General features: G+C 39.1%; 1 protein-coding gene across 2 annotated transcripts in view; it reads right to left on the reverse strand.

Moving 5' to 3' along the window:
• The window catches only part of CEP85L (centrosomal protein 85 like), a 102,417-nt gene that overhangs the window by 5,890 nt on the left and 78,615 nt on the right, over nt 1-17,912 (reverse strand). For both annotated transcript variants that reach the window (XM_041470120.1, XM_041470121.1), the window contains exons 5-10: nt 7,803-7,920; nt 5,517-5,693; nt 3,681-3,833; nt 3,220-3,374; nt 1,545-1,662; nt 1,182-1,232 (exon numbers count right to left, since the gene is read on the reverse strand). In XM_041470120.1, the coding sequence (XP_041326054.1) occupies nt 1,182-1,232; nt 1,545-1,662; nt 3,220-3,374; nt 3,681-3,833; nt 5,517-5,693; nt 7,803-7,920 (772 nt within the window). The remainder of the gene's footprint in view (nt 1-1,181; nt 1,233-1,544; nt 1,663-3,219; nt 3,375-3,680; nt 3,834-5,516; nt 5,694-7,802; nt 7,921-17,912) is intronic.

Below are 17,912 nucleotides of genomic sequence, written 5' to 3' on the forward strand. Positions count from 1 at the left end.
ACCAGAAAGTTTAGGAAACATGGAAAGATTTAGGTTGATGATAACACACTTAGCAAGTTGTGTGTATCTCTGATAAGCACAACATATATATGGAGTACATATGTAAATAATAACTACAAAAAGGCACAGAGAACCTCCAAAAAGTTATGAAGTTCAAGTTGAACTTCTTTTTGATTATGTAACACCTGTATCACAGGTTTTATTGTATCACAGGTTTTGTTGTTATTTGCCTGTATCACAATTTTTGCACGTACCAGTCTGCTCCATGCAAACATCTCAGTTTGTTAAAATCAGTCTTCTTCAAACCTTGAGAAGCTAAATATGTCAATTTCCTTTTCAGTTAACATATGTACCTCATGTTGCAACTTAAATTCTCCTACTGCTTCTCTACAGACATATTTCATTCACTGCAATCTAATCAAACAAATATATGGTTGTTGACAGGAATCAGGCCTCCTATTTACCATGGCAGAGGGAGACAACTTTTAATAGACAAATGACATCCTAGAAGAGGAACGTGGAAACTAGAGTTTGGCTTCAATATTTGGTGAAAACAGATGTTTTGAGTTTTTTTAAATGCTCAGCTTTTTCTATGGCAAGAAATACCTTCCTTTCTAAAAGCTGTCTAATGTTTCTTTTTCTCCACAACAAACAGCAGTCACTGAGGAACTTTCAACACTCTCTTAATCAGATCTATAGAGCTGCAGCTGACTCCTAGCTGACAACCTCTGCTGTCTAGAAAAATCTCTGGCTGCAAGCTGGGTGCCGAACACCCAGCAGGACAGTTAAGGTATCAAAGTGTCAGAAAGCAGTTGAACAGGATGAAGTGAGGTAATTTAGAAAGGCACCTGTCTCTTCTAACAAACTGAACAATGAAGCCCCTAAGCAACATTGCTTTTGTACTTTGGATGATCCACTAGGCCAGCAGGATAAGGATGCAACATAGCAACAGTTTTTCACTTTTTGATGAGTTCCAGTGAAGTGCTAAACCACAGAGACACGACTACACCATGAGCCTGCAAGAGAACATGGGTTGACTACAGTGTGTAGATTAAGTTTTTGGCATTTCTCCCTGTGACTCCTATTCAGAAAGATAAAATAATAAAATTCAACTCTAGCTATGTCATTCTTGTGAACTAAAAATGCACACAGTAAACAAGAGAATATAAACTATTCCTTACCTGCATGTCCAAAATCAGTCCAGTTATCTGATTTTGTTGATTGTCTATAATCTAGAATATAAAATTGAGCAATTTAGAAGGCTTGAATCTCTTCAGATCGTTGTCTAAAAATCAGCCTACAGATGTGCAGACATAGATTCTAAATAGCATTTTTGAAAAAACAAACTACAAGACAGTTCAACTCTGACAGAACACAAAATTCATGCAAAATCAATATTCTGAACAGAGACAGGCAGGTCTTGAAAAGTCATCTGAGTAGCAACAAATATGTAATTCTTCAGTGAGATATTTATTTCTAAATTAAAAAAAAAAGTGCAGGACTTAAGGTTAAAGATGCCACCAGCAGATTATTTGTAGACTAACCTTACTGGCTTTCTCATTCTTCTCCTTGAGACTTTCATTCTCACTCTGAAGCTGTTTTGTGTCCAACATAGGAAGCCGAACACCATCTTCCAGGCATTTTTCTACCTTCTGTTGTAAACTGCCATTAAACATGAAAGAAAGATTAAGTGGGCTAATAGAAACCAGAGGGTTGTGTGTTCTAGGAAAAAATCAGAAACTTGCACCATCTTCCCAACCAGAACTGTAAAACTGTACTTAGCAGAATCCAGCCTTATGTAAATCATGCACCAACAGTGCATGAATGATGCAAAAATTCTAAACTATTCAAGTTGCCATGGCACTGACAAGGCCAGAGTCATGCAGATGAATGCAAGTTTTATCTGCCATACTGTGCTGAGTTTCCCAACAGGCACAGCTCCAGCAGTACTGTGCAGGAAGAGAGGGCAGAGAGGAGCGAAGCAAAGCTTTGCAGTGCTCACAGTTGCTCTGTGCTACTGCGGGAGGCAAAGCACAGATCAGAGGCGCCTGTGAACCTTCACAGCTTTGGGAGCTTTTAAATCAGATTGTTTCACTGGGGCACATACAACTCAAAGTGCAGTCCAGAATCAGATGCTGTGCACAGTGCTGGTGCCCCATCCATCACACCCCCTGTGACTTGTAATGGGGAGCCCAAGGTCATTCCTATCAGGAATGCTCCCACACAAGGGCATGGCCTTCAGACCCTCCATTGCTCAACTCAACCCATATGTGTAGCTACAGCCTCCATCTGCTCACCTTCTCTCAGAAAGGAAATACACTTTATTAGTGCTAATCTTGCTGTCTAATTTAGAAACCAGAGGTCACCCCAACTATTTGTAGGCTTTCAGAAAAGACAGAATGATCCCCCTCTAGATTAGGAGAGCACGAAGGCCTTCCATTGGTAAGATGGAAACAATGTGTCAACAATTTGGCTGGCAAGGTGTCCCAGCCAGCTCGCCTTTCAGCATGGAAACCTTTCAGACTCCTGTGGCATGCACCTTTACCCAATGGAGGGACAACAAACTGCAGGAACATCCACAGATACTTAAAAGTGATTCTCCCCTGCTTCACTCTTCCCTTTCATTAAAAAAAAAAAAAATAAAATTGTTTAAGTAGGTCCCCTGATCTAAAACAGAACATAGTAACAAAGTTTTACCTGGATATTCTTGGATATCTGTCCCATTTGTTTTTTCATATTTAGGCAAGTTCAATGACAACCTATTACCTACAGCAAAATTTCTCGTAAATACCTGCACCCCTGATGAAAAGGCAAGAAATTGCTGGAATTTCTTGAAATCTTTGACCCTTCCCTGATATACCCATCAGCCAATATCCAGTTTTTCCACAGCTCATGACAGGATCAGTTATTACATAGCCCGACTGACAGCTTCTACAGAATGCCCCTTGCCACACCAGTTTGTTCCATCCTCTATCTGCCAACAGGCCATGACGCCATTGCGGGAGTGTCCCACACCCTTAAAGACAGATAGCAAAGAACATCCTAGGCTCACTCTTCTCTGTGGTATTAATTACAACTTGCCACAAAGCACATTGTAAAACCCTTACCATAAAAAGTCATTAGCATTGTAATAGATTAAGACTGCAAATAACATTAGGTCTTGACATCAGGTGGGGAAGCACACCCACTGCAGGGCACAGCCTGAGCAGCTGCTCATACCTCTGCACTGTTGTGACCAGCTCTTTTTCTTTTTTCTTCTGCGATGCCAGCTGTAATTCTCTCTCTCTGCACTGTGACCGGGCCTCTCCGAGCTTCTTTTCCAACTCAGCCATGGTTTCTTGAAGTTGCTTGTTCTTCTCTTCTAGAATTTGAAGCTAACACAAGGTTACATTAGTCAGACACAGTGTCACACCAGCAGAAGGTCTTGTGTCAGACCACAGCCTTGCAGTGACCTGCTGCATAGTTTCACACTAGTGCTGCTTATCTGACTGTGAGAAAATCCTAATACCTACAGTGCTCTCTAAAAGATTGAAATACTTCTCTTCCTAAATGTCAGGGTGAAAAAAAGGAGATTTTGAAACAGTAAAAGATTTGAGAACAGGTATTAGGGAACTTGTATCTTTAATCTTATATTAGGGACTTATATCTTTTAAATGTAAATCAAACCCCATTTACCTTACCTGTTTAGTCTGCCCTTCTATATCATCCAGTGTTGGAAGGTCAGCCAGGTATTTTTCCAATGTTTCAATTCGTCTTTGCTTTTCTTTGTTTTGCTCAGTCTCTTTCTGGCATTTCTTTTTCAGGCTATTAATATATCGGTCTCTAGTTTTAAGCTAGAAGAAAGAAAGAGTACATGCTTTATGATAACAGTAAGAAATAAGCCTGCTTTGGAAGCAGAGGCTGTTAACTCTCCAAGAACTGTACTCTCAGCTGCATGAAAGCATTGGCTAAGAGCAGGAAACAAAACCAAAAGTTATTAATCCCAACAGCTTCAAGTTACAGGCCCACACGTGTCCTCAAACCACAGCTGCTTCACCTCTGCCCAGAACAATCCATGTGCCTCATGAACTGAAAACACAAAGTTCAACACTTAAAATACTGTTAATTCTTTCACCCACTGAGATGTTCATATGCAACAAATAATCAAGATACATTTTAGTTCCTCTGGACTAGGAAAATAACTTAAAACATGAGGACCAAGAACTTAACCTACCAAAAATGGAAGCCAAAATCCTGATTTTGATGCAGTCTGACAACCACATCAGAGGATATCAGATCAGAATAGCTGCTTTCTTAAGCACCTTTTCTGTAGGTACCTCAATTTTCCATGAGCCTGGAAAAGACTTTTTGTATTATGTTACATTTATTTGTATTCCTGGTACTTCTTTTGCTTTATTACCTAGACCAAAAACTGGAAAGAAAGGCAGCAAAAAGGAGTATTTTCCACTGTCCCTCCCTGCCCTCTCTCTCCTTGAGAGCTTTTTGTTCAGTGCACAGAATGGATGGGTGTTGAGGGGCAAATCAGGACTGTGCAGAGAACCAGGGAACCAGGGTCCAACCTACAGACCATGCTGCTAACACAAGCACTGCTGCACAGGTCCCCACCACTGCCACTGCTTGCCAGTTCCTACACAGTGAGCAATCCAGGCAGGAAAAGCTCACAAAGGAGGAAGCAGCAGTATCCAACTTCTGCTCTTCCTGCCTCAGTGAAAAGCATACTGAGGGTTCAAAGGAAATGGTAAGGCACAATTTTGAGATGAATTATGCATTCTTCTTTGTCTTCCCACCTGGCACTTCACTGCATCACATTGCCTGTATCCCTTGAACCTGATTTAATATAAATTAAGTCCAGTAATCAAAGAAGATGAGGTAACAGTGACAATGTATCCCTAAAACATTAATCAGAAACCCCTTGGTGAATGACACATTCCTGCTTGCAATAAAGGAAGGCTGTGAGTACATTCAAAGCTATCCCTGGGAATTCCTTACGCCTGCTAAGAAACCCTTTGTCAAAACAGTTCCAAGAACACAGCTATCTTTGTCTCAGACTAAAGTCCACTCTGCACATTCTAAGAAAGCTACAAGAGAATCACTCCTGCTAAATAGGCACATACAGGCTGGTAAGTGCATCTCAAAGTCTGAGGGCCACATTTACAAACCATACTAAAAATAAGGATTTAATTTTCACAATCTATGTTTTTAAATGATATTTTATTTACATAATAAACACTACAAGAATGAGCAGCATTTTTTTTTTCCAAAGCTTAACCAATACCTGATTAAAACTGTTACCATGATTACCATTTTAGCTAGTATCACTTTCTAGGATATATTCTCTGCAAGTCCAGATTTATCCATTACCAACACCTGAAATCATTAATCTTCTTTTTCTATCACGGATAGTTCAGTGATCTTTTGAAAATAACTCCAACACCCATATATCGAGTTGCTTTCTAGCAAAAATATGCTGCTGCAACAGTGACAAAAAAGAAATGTGGATCAGGAAAGACACTTACTTTCTCCTCCATCTTCTTTTTCTCCTCACTAGATTTGTTTGAAAGTTGTTTCACAATTTCACTGAGTTGCAATTCCTTGCTCTCAGCTGCTGCAATCTTTCGCTCAAGCTCCTCGAGGTGGGATGCTGATCTTTCTGAAATGTGAGGTTGCAGTGCTGTGCTCTCATACTGTGGTTGCTTATGAAAAGAAATAAAATAATCACACAAATGAACACACGCACACCACTGTACACTTGAACTGCAGAGCAGAAAACAGTCCTGCATTTTTTTTTTTTTTAGCTGTCAGGAAGGGTGGGGTTTGATTTTTCAAACATTGAAATACATGGCAACAGCATGAGTTTCAGCAATCTGAAGCAAAAAGACAAAGAAACTGGACACCTTTACACTCATAATAAATGCACAAGAACATTGTGTGGCTACTTTCCCCCTCAGATTTATGGAAGATGTGTGGTCCTAAAATAAATCTCCATAAATGCAGATAAAAAGCATTTTCAAAACAAATTACTACCACTGTATTATCATATCATGTCCTCAGAAGAAAAATACTTTAAAATTGCTATGAATATACTGAAGTAAGAGACACTTTAATCTCAAGATCCTCCTAAAGCAGAACATCAATACTAGTCAAAGATCAGAGCTATCACTCAGGAACAAGCCTGAGAGTAGAGCTGTAGCTGTAGTCAGAAGGCAGGTCTCCTGTCTTTTGTTCTGTATACCAAAACTTCCATCTCCACTGCCCAGACACAGACAAGCACAAAATGGAAGCTGGCTGCATGTGGGATGAAAAAGGAGATGCATCCCATTAGGCTTTCAATTTAAAAATTCTTTTAATAACATAAATTGGTTATCTTTAATAATACTGTCTGTATAATTTCTTTAATTAAATAACTAACTTAATAACTAATTAGTTATTAAATAACTAATAACTAGTGACACGCCTTCAGCAAAGTATTAAAAGATTAAAACCTTCATTAAACTAGATTTGCTTTTATAAATTTGTCTTATAGAAGGAAAGCAGAAAATCAAATACAAGTCAAACAGAAACCCAAATACATTATAAACTTTCAATCTTCTTTAAATTATGAAAGAGGACGGCACCTGCTGCTTTATTTGAAGCATAACATACTAAGATGTGCACTAAAATTTCAGCTTCTGCAATATTGTTTCCTTTGTTTGTTTGTCTAGGTTTTTTGTTTGCATCTTCTCTCTCTTCCTTCGGCCCCTCCCCCAAAAAATTCTTAACTTACAAATTAGGTTAAAACCTTAAATTTTAAAGTACTTTGTAAAAGAAGATCTGGAAGCAACAAAAGCCTAGACATTCCTAGATGTCTCAAAAAGTCTCTGTATACCTAAGTTCAACTGAGGCTCCCCTTGAATTTCTCTGCTGTCACACAAACCACACGCTCACCTGATGTACAGCTCTGTTATTCCAAGTACACAAATAATGTCATGCTGAAGTACCCTAGCTGAGATCCTACTGCAGGGCTTGTGACAGAAAAAGATAACGTAATAAAAGAGGGATAGAAAAGCTATTTCTCTGCATATCTGCCTTTAGCAATCCCTTGCTGCATTGCCTTTTAGAAATGCCAAGGCCTGGAGATTGAATTTGTGTGCTGTAAGCAGCCACAGTCCACACACTGATCTGCATTTCTTGGTGAACCTTTGCTACCTCATCCTTATGCTACTTGGTACCTGTGCTAGGTAGGTGAAACTTGGAACAAGTATTCTCAAAATACCACCAGACATTCCCCTTCAGACTAAGTGCTCCCTAGGAGCACTAACCCACATCCTTTGGAGGTTCTTGCCAAAAGGTATTCCACCAGTCTGTTTGCCTTCTCACATCTCCTCCATTTATTTTATCCATAAAATCTAACCATCTAACCAGGGCAGCAGTACCTCCTCCTCTTCAGAAAATCTCTCATTGGTTAGTTTCAGATACTCTCCTATCAAACTATTTTTTCTCCTACTATCTCTCTGTAGGTCTACCATACGTGCAATGCTGTTAAAATCTTGCTCTTATAATGTCACAATTCTTCATTGCTATGTTAATTTTATCAGACTTCAAGTATGTACAAGATTTTAACAGAACTTAGATTTCTGCAAATATAAGGTAAACTACAACACTTCGAGAAGGCTTTCTCTACACAATTTGCAGCTATGCAATTACACAGCCATCAACAATCACAAAACCCCTATACTCTGGCCTGCAGAAAATTGTGGACATGCTTTTAGGTGCCAGGTACTGGGCAGTGGAAAGCTTTGCTGAAAGAAAAGTATTCACCCTACCTGTAAATTAGTCAGGTATGGCTCTTCGCAGTTCACAAGATGGCTCAGTCTAGCGTGTTGAGCTCGTATTTCATTCTCCCTTATCTTCTGATGTAAACTGTTAATTTGTTGATTCTGCCTGTAATAAGCAAATTTAATTTGGAAAAAAAAAAAAAGGAATGGAACACAGATTAGAAAAACAGAGATCTTAAGACTTATACTGAGGAATACATTAACAGTGGTATTCAACTATCCAGGATCTACACTAGCTGGGGTTTTTTTCTCACTGCAGCCAGACTGCAACTGTAGAAATACAATTGGAAAACTCTTATCAATTTGTGTGGGTTGAGGGAGGCTTCTGTTGCCATCTGCTACTAGGGTTGGAAGTATAAGCAGGGAAAAGCATACAGAAAGCAGAACAAAACCAAACAAAATCAGCACCTTCATGTCACTTGCACTTCTCCTGCTTGGCCCCTCTTTCTACCAGAGCTGACTTCAGACAAAAGTTGAAAAGATTTACAAATCAAGGGGAACAGAAAGAACTTAATAAGAAAATGCCATTATATAAAATAGTCAGCACAGCTTCCTTACAAGGTCTTGCTTTTTGCTTTGCTTAAGACTTTCTCAATCAAGTGCTTTACATAAGATGTACCTCCCCCTAGGGTAAAATACTGCACTGTGCACTAAAACAAGTACCAGGCACCAACTGCTTGGCCAGGGTACAGCAGGAACAGTATCAGCATTGTATCACTATTTAATTATAACACAAATTGTAGCACTGCTTAACTCATGACTGCATTTGAACTAGGCAGGACTGCAGGACAAACACCTGCTAGGTCTCTGCCCCAGCACAAGTCACAGCCCCATGAGGTGAGCAGTAACTCCCCATGGAGCAATAGGCACCTCAAAACCTGACCCCAGAGTGGAGCTGTCAGCACCCACCAGAAACACACAGAGACCTTCTCAATAATCTTTAAACCAATTTTGTGCACTCTGTAGATTTCCTTCTTTTTTATTCTAGGATATATTTGTATGCAAGCATGATTTTTTTTTTTCCTCAGAGTCTCACCTCTAAGCATGGAGCATGACTGGTTTTTCTGAAAACAATGACGCTGAACCCAGGTGACTAAACCCAATATTTAGAGCAGAGAAACAGTAAATATAGGTTAATTTCAAGAGAAAAAACCTTCCTGTGCACACTCTGGAAAAGCAAATCCTGCAAAATATGTGGAAAAACATCAAAATCTTTTGCTTTTTTTTAAATTTGGAAGGGTTGTGTTTTCATCTTGGAAACATTAGCGGGTGTTCACAAAATATTCATTATATAAACTATAAACTAATATGAAATATTTATTAGTTGAAAAGATGCCAACTGCAAATTTTAATAGGATGCTGAAACCCAGCTGAAGGGACCATTTTAGCTACTCACATTCTTCTAGCTAGTCATCAGCCAACTGTAGCCCTATTATTTGGTTTATAAAAGCAAGATCACATTTAAAAAATATTGAATATAGCAGAAGTTATTTCTCAGCCAGATGTGTTAAAGAAAACATAATGAGAACATTTATTTTTTTCCTGTCTCCCTATTTTTATATCTATAAAGAACAGCAATGAATGGAAAAACAGTATATGTAAGTTGCCATTTGTTGGTACCTTAGAACAATTTATTCAACATGAATGGAGAGCAAGTGAATGTATTTACAAGACTCCATAGCAAATCTTAAAATATTTTGTATCAGCACAGGTGATTTTGAGGCTTCCCTGTTCCCTGTACTATCGAGATTGAACAAGCTTGTACAAATACAAAAGGAGTACGTGACATTGGAAGACTGTGCACAATTCTGGTTGTCATCTGTAAGACGGCACTACAAACAAAAAGTTTCCAACTTAGTTTGGAAGATTAGGTAAAGGAATATGCTCTTAACTTGTAAGAGACCTTATAAAAGCCCAAGAGTTAGTACAATTATATGAGAAAATATGAAGTCTCAATGACTTCTGTGCATGCCTGGTCACAGAGAACAAAATTATTTAGTATGAGTTATCCAAACCTATGAACTAAAGCAAATTTTTATTTTTTATCACCTTATTACTTCCTACACAGATCTATTAAAATTTAATTGTTTTAAAATTATTTATGTGTTTTAAAATTATTTATCCACTTGTCATATACCCCTTGAAAGCACTATATGATTTTCTGTTTATGGCCGATTGTAATTTAGCAGTGCCTTCCTTCCCAGGCAGCATTTCAAGAGTCTGAACACTATAGCCTGGAGAATATGTTTTAAAATATTTTTGAACTATCAGTGTAGTTTGAACTACATTACCATAATTATTTTCAGAATCCTTTCCCTACCCTACCAAATCCCTGTTGCAAAAAAGGTGTGACAAGTCAATCCAAGATGACACAGAACACAGAGTTTAATTTGCTTGCTTCTTTTCACTCTGCAAAGCATGAAACTCTCCATCATTATATAACTCTCCATCATTATACAACCTTGCCAACAAAAAAACCACTCTCTACAAATGTTTTAAGGCACAACTTCTTCACATAACTAACTGCCCCTATGGAAACAACATTAACCTCATGGCACTCAGAAACAAACATTTTGCTGCATAACCAGAGAGTCTGAGCTGTATTCAAAAGGAATTTAGAAATTTCAGTTGCTCTCAAAAACACAGGTTGCCTATTACAGTGGGAACACTGTCCCCAGAAGCCTCCCTATTAGCAATCTATCAGCCCACCACTTTAAAAAAGCAAAACCAAATACAATTAGCCTTTAGCATTTAGGTGCCTCCAAGTTTCTGTCAAACTCCTCAACCTTTAGTGCTTCCAGAAGCCATCTGAGTACAAGTGGGCACAGGCTGTGGCCTGAGCTCTGGGCATGGGGGAATCTGACAGGAATCCAGCCTTCAGACTCCAGTGCACATAAACCAGACCCCACCTCACATTGGGTTCGGTGAAAATACCGTACTAGGCACCACGGAAACTGCTTTCCTTCACAACGTCCTTATTTTTTCCCCCTTATTTTTTTGTAACATGTGAATGTTACAATTTTATGCCGACAGCAAAGGAAGAGTTACTGGTGTACTGTGTAAGTGTCATGGCACTTTTCACATGGTTTCATTCAGCCCCTTTGTCCAAATGCAAAAATCACTATTTTACTTGAAGTGTCTGCCTTGACACATCCCCTCCCTTAACACTCAGACTGAAGTAGAAGAAAACAGGAGGCAATACCCTGATCCAAAGTCATCAACCAACCAAAGGGACTCAGAGCTGAGAATTTTGTTCAAATAAAATAAATAAAAGTTAAAAAATTAAAATAAATCAGAAAAGGGAGGAACAAAAACCATCCTTTTGGAAGGGACATTTTAATGTTCCTTATTTAAACTGATCTTCCAGAAGGAAATGGCATTAAATGATGCATAAACTGTAAACAGTCTATCTAATCAATTAATGTAAACATGAGACTAATAACATTGTTTTCACAAGCACTTCTGACACAATTCTTTCCAACTGTCCCTCAAGGTGTAATATTATTTCCAGAAACTGGGGGTGGCAGTGCAGAAACCAACTAACAAAAAGAGGATCTAAACTCCTCTCGAGGTAGGAAAAGACTGCCTGGTGCACAGAAAACTGTCACAGTTACCCACAGAAGAGTTCTGCACTGAGACATCTTGTCTTTTTCTTCAGGTATAATGATCTAAAGGGATTTTTTTTTCCTTCAGAAGCTACCACCTGCTTGCTATATTTTCATATTCTTTTTTTTTAAATTTCACCGATATCCTGGACTATGCCTTTTCACCCTTTTTTTGAACCTTCAGCCATTCAAAAATAACTTGAGATCAAATCCACCCTGCTCCTAGGTGCGTTCTTTCTGAGGGAACTCAGCAGAAGTGACAGGTTATCCAATATACAAGACTCAGGTGGTGGCTGTGTGCTGCTCTGTGGTCTCCTGAACCAAATTTATGTCCCAGTTCCCATGTGTTAGCTATTCTAGCTAGATTATTTACAGAAAACCCTATCATTTTCACAAAGTAATGACTTTGGCTTATTTCCAGGTCCTATAAACATGTATTTTGCTCCCTGCTCTTCCACTACCTTCAACATTCTTTAGTTTAGCAAATAAAATTTCAAGGCTTCAGTCATGTTTCACTACTTCAGATCAATGACATTTTGTTAGGAAGAAAAACTTGAAAACCTGTAATGGCAGATTGCACCATTCTCTCACCTTTCCCAGAATTACCAACTACCACCCCTACAAGAAATCCTAACACTACAGATTAGGCTATCAAAGATGTTAATTCTGTGTAACTGTTTCCTTGGCATTTAAGGAGAGTAGTATTCCTTATCTGTCTTTCTGCTTGCCACAGACACTTCCATTCGCAATCCCCCCATCCTGCGACTCTACAAAGCTGTCGAGAATTCAGAGGAAAACTTCTAATGCTACTTGACCCTAACTGATTCTATTGAAATGAGCAAAAACAAAGTTGAAACCATAACTGTGAAGTATCAATGGGAAGAAGGGGGAGGTCTCTATTTTTATTCAACTGCAGTTCTGTCATTTAGCTCAAACAATCCTCTTTGAAAATTCAAGTCAGTGCAGAGGATGTGATAGCAGAGAACAGCACCTAGCTCAATGTGCACAAGCCTGGACTGTCTTCTGAGACCAGCATTAACAAACTGCTTAATATACAAACTGCTTCTCCTTAAGTCTCAAAATTATTTGTAGGACATAATTTACATTCACGTAATTTTCTCACATTCACGCAGGACAAGCGTGGACATATGCTTATACAGACACTCACATATGCATTTATCTGGAAATAAACCGTATTTCTCAAATCTGGGACCAGCTCACCCATTCTCCATAAGCCCATCTTATCCCTTACCTACTCTAACATGAAAGAGCCTTTAGAAACCCACATCTGCCAGAGAAGCACTTCATCCCCACAACTTCTAAGTTATGCTTCTTAACTTTAATTTTTAAATTAGCATAAACCTAAGTCCCACACTCCAAGTCAAGCTAAGATCAATATCTTCAAACAATTGAGGGATTTCAAAGCTTCCCCCACCACAGAGGGGACACTAGTAACTTGTTAAGAAAGCAAATGACAATTGATGCTTACCGTCAAAAGTCATAAGTTGACAAGAATTTGCTGCTTTAGGTGGAAATGTTTGAGCAGATTTCTTCAGAATCAGGATACAAGGTAAAATACAACATGGATCCCTCTGAATTACAGGTATTAAGTTTATTCCACACTGCAGCTGGAGGTACGCTGCTTTGTTTTGTTGCTTAACAAGTTGGATGCAAATTTTTATATCCCTTTGTTTTAGAGGCACGATCTCTTGGGACCAGAAGTCCAAGTGTGCAGAGTACTGATAGGGAAAGAGATCCTTAGTACACAAAGTCCTAAAAACAATGTGAATACGTTTTCCGGAATTCGGAAGATAATGCAAAAGAACGCCAACATCAGCAAAGCTTATGAGAAAAGATCTCACATTTCCTATGCAATAAAGTCTCCTTTTTTGTGAAATTGTTCTAAGTGAACCTTTCTTCCAGTCAAAGCCGAACTTATCTTGAAGGAAAAAGGGGAGCACTACCTTTGGGAGTCAAGACATGATCTCTGATCTGTATGGATTGGTTTTTCATGGTATTTTTGAATGACTTTTCTGAACTGCATAAATTCTGAAATGGGGGTGAGGAATGAGAGGGACACAGACACAAATGTCACTTCACAGAGAGGACTGCACTTTCCCTCCCATGGTGGGAGCTCTTCAGCTTCTGTAGTCTCCTGCCAGGACAAACACAGAGCAACTCTTGCACCTCCCCTGTAGTTCTCTGCCAAATACAAGAACTTCATACAAATATTTAAATCTATGGAATACAAAGTGGTTTAGCACCAGTTCCACAGAGAAGTATCTGGGACAGCATCTGACCAAAACTCCCCAATGCTGTACTGCAAAAAGTAAACACCACTCAACCACGGCTGGTGAGAGACAAGCACTCAGCCTGAGGGAAGCCTCAATGGCCAGTTTGGACCTCAGGGGAGACGTGCTCATCAGCTGGAGAGATCTCGAAGAATAACAAAAACTCCTTGATTACTAAAAAACATTACCCAGGAGGAAAGACTAAGTCATATCAGGAAAAATTTTCGAATGTCTGAGACAATTAATCACCAAACGGACCAACCGAGAAAGGCTACAGAACACCTGGTATTACACATACAATAGTGTAAGCACCTAGTGACAGCACTACTGCTTGCCTAGCCTGGTAGTCAGGTTAAATAGGTTCTTTCTAGCCCTACATCCTTTATTTATTGCTAAGATTTAGGTTATTAGATGAAAACTAATTTCATCAATGTAACTAGCATTCACATCTGGAAAAGTGACCTTTTAAAACAGCTAAAATAACTACTCTGTAACAAAACCTTCCTGAACATTTACCAGCTCAACACATACAGAAGTCTCATCCACAAGTCACCTGGGTGATTGGTCATACTGGAAAAAGATGAAGGCATCTTTTTCACACTTTTATTGGAAGTAAAGTGTATCTTACACAGGAAAGCACTCTGAGGAGGTTCCTTACAGCCCCACTCCCTGCACAGGACTCCCTGTTATACAAACATGCATTCACCACATGGGTGGTATGAAGCTTCAGGTTTCTCAAAAATGGCATCAAATTATCACTCAGGTGGTTATGCTAATGCTGCAGATCTTAACAAGTGACTTAGTCAGGACAATATGATACAAGACAAAGAAAATCTACGTCTCTTGTCTCAGTGAAAACTTCTAATCCTAATTCAGATTTGGATTTAGAAGTTAATGATTTAGCAAGGTTTTAAGAATGTGTATGTTGTTACACTCTGAGGGATAACAGTTATTCACTAAAATTGTACTTCCAAACCTACCTTTCCTGAAAAAGCTGCTCAAATGCTCTTATGCTGTCTGCAAGAGAACACTGCATGCACAGCGCTATTCTCAGCAGCTTATGTAATATGTCCAGATATTTGGCATTTATTCATGCAGCCCCTGCCACACAAAATCTGCCAGAACCACACTAGAGATATCTACAGTGGCAGGTCAGCCTCAAGAGACATTCAGCATTGCACTGAACACTGCAATTTCAGTGGTGTTAATACACTGAACAGAGGAGCAACATGAAGAATTAAAATGTGATGCTGTGATTTTCTAAACCAATGCAAACACTGCTGGCTCCCTCTGGTGCTAAATATAATGCAGTGTTACATACTAAGCAGCCAGAGAAATAAGGCAACTATATAATCCAATTATTTTGTACAGCAGGTGACAGACATTACAGTAATAAGTGTTGCAGCAGGAAATTTCCTCTTACAGACTAAATCCTTAAGTCCTCATTCATGGCCTGTGCAATTCATGGCCTGTTTTTTTTATGTAAAAAAAACATGAGACACATCTTAAAGAAATGCCACTGTGTTCTGGCACACACACAGAGAGCAGGCTTGCTTTCTTGCACTGTGTTCCCACTGCCTGAAAGCAGAATCTTCCCCTCATTTTCTTAAGACTAGACTTAAAAAGCAGTTCTGGTTTCTACTTATTAAATTAGCAGTGACTGATAGAGTAGTTTTAAAAAGCAAACCAAAACCACTTTAAAACCCATTAATTTATTATTACTTAAATAAGTGCTAAACGGACTACACAATATACATCAGTTTAATTTATCTATTACTAAATCTGCCGTTCAACACAGCATACAGATCAAAATCAAAGTACTTGTTGTATTCTCAGGCTGAAGTGGCTCTTTGGGATTTCAAAAACTTAAAAATGCTTGCATTTCTAGTGACACAACAAAGGATCCAAATATTATGATTCACACTGTTAGGCATTACTCCTTGAATTGTTTTTTGTAACTATTCCTATCTGGTAGATTTCCAATACAAAACAAGGAAATTTAATAATCTAGTCTGAAAGGGCTGAATTTTTTTGCCTTTTTATCTTTGTGTGGAAAGAAGGTAAGCAAGGAAGCATGTTTCACTTTCCTTCTTCTGCTCCTCCTCCCTTTTTTAACAAGACCAAGGTACAACAGCCTGTACAGTGCATCCATTTCCTTCTTACCAACAGATTTAAGCACTGCTATGAAGAACAAGGTGTGTGATGTTAATCTCCTCCACTTCCTCAATAAGTGGGACACCAGTACAGTTCCCAACAAAAGAGTATTTAACCTTAAAAAAAAGGGTTACTGACCCTGTGGGTGAAAGGGAGGCTTGTGACAAGGGCCAGAGGGAGGTGCTCCTGGTGTGCCTCTTTCCACCCAGCTGTTCCTTGTACTTGCCAGCAGCAAACAGCTGGGTCTGGGGCACCATGCCAGCTGCTGTCCCACTCCTCTGGCTACCAGGCAGCAGGAGGTTAACACCTCTCTCCTGAGCTTCTGCCCCCTCAACTACCAGTTTGTAAATTCAGCATACGACTTAAGGAGACTACACTTTTCATAACTCCAGGAAAACCACAGGCACAAAGAGCCCTCTCAGCAAAAACCTCCGACCTAACCTCATTCAACAAATTACTTTCTTCTCCATTTCCCCTAAGCATAAATTTTATTCTGTAATTTAGCTACCATCATGTTCAATTAACTACACTTTAGCAAACTTTATGTTTTTAATTTTAGGTCACTATTTCCAAAGAAATTTAAACACTGAAAAGAAGTTTAAATTAAGCTCAGGAAGACCAAGAGCTGGAATACTTAGGATTACTTCCAAACACCATTCCGAGCTCAGTGCAAGAAGACCCTGTGTTCCCATGTGCTAAATGTGGTGTAACACCACATTTTCATTTAGTGCTGCTTTGTGCCTTGAAGAAAGGTAGTTTTCACACTTAAGCCTTATTAACACCCCATCTAATGAGAAATGTAACACTAATGCTTTTTAATGGAGTTCTATTTCAAGGTTTTTGCACATCAGATATGTACCATTTTCTTCATGGGTGAAACCAAAAGTACTTTTATTTAGCACTACCTCTTCTTAAAAAAAAAATTAAAATAAACAATCTGTTGCTAAAACTTTGTAAATATGCAACATCAGTTTGTACTAATCTTGAAAATACAAATCCACTGATGTTTCTATTTCATTTTAAAATACCTTTTCAGGCTAATATTTTGCTCAAATGGAAATTCAATATTCGAAGAAGAGGCTGTTCTGTGATGTATTGTTACACTGCATTATTAAAAATTACAATATTTAACACCAAGTATCTACTTGAATATGTAAGATCACTGAGTGGTCTGTTCCATTTCAATAGCTTCAAAACTGTATTCTGCCTTTTCAGCTGAATGAAAAGAAATTATCTAAATGGACTTCTGGTGAGAAATCCTGAAAGATTATAGAGAAATCCTGTATTCATTATCAGAAAGTCACACAAAAGAAATTACTTGTACAAGAAAAGGACCAGCACACTGTCACTGGGTGTCAAGAAATAGCTTTTCTTCCTCCACAGGGACAGTATCAAGTAACACGAGCAGGCAGCCAGGTTGCAAACAGTCACTGCAGAAACTTCTCCCTGAACTGTAAACACACTTTCAGCATGAGAAGAGCAACACCAACTGCATTTTTAGCTGCCAGCGTGTAACCAGACTTCATGCAGAGTGCTCAGGATGGCAAGCCCAGCACAGGCACTGAAGACCACCCCAGCTATCATGAGCAATGCACTCACAAACACTGCTGACAGCCTGGGCCCCTGGAGGTGGGCTGTAGGTTTGCTACTGCAGCATTACTACTGACATAGCAAGCCTGAAAAAAAAACATTGTCATTTAGATGGCCTTTAAGCAGCTGACCAAAAGGCTCTGAGAGAGGAGATGTAAACAACCGCTAAAGATTTTTTCCATTTTAGCTTCTTACTCCTTTGGGAGATCACCACCTCCACAGGAGAGCTGGCAGAGGGGGATGGTGAGCCCATGCCTCTGTTCCTAACTGTCCCATCTTTGCTGCAGCAGGCGGCAAACACACACTAACATCCTACATCCAACTGGGGAACCCAGTGCCAACTTCCATCGCTGAAAAGCCACCACAGCTACTGAGTGTTGAGGGACAGAAACACCTTCAGCCACTGCAATTCCTCATTCTGTTGCAGGAGAGGAATGAACAGATCTTGCACAAGCAAG

The sequence above is a fragment of the Pyrgilauda ruficollis genome, unplaced genomic scaffold, assembly GCF_017590135.1.
Source record: "Pyrgilauda ruficollis isolate IOZ18807 unplaced genomic scaffold, ASM1759013v1 scaffold24, whole genome shotgun sequence".
Classification (NCBI taxonomy): domain Eukaryota; kingdom Metazoa; phylum Chordata; class Aves; order Passeriformes; family Passeridae; genus Pyrgilauda; species Pyrgilauda ruficollis.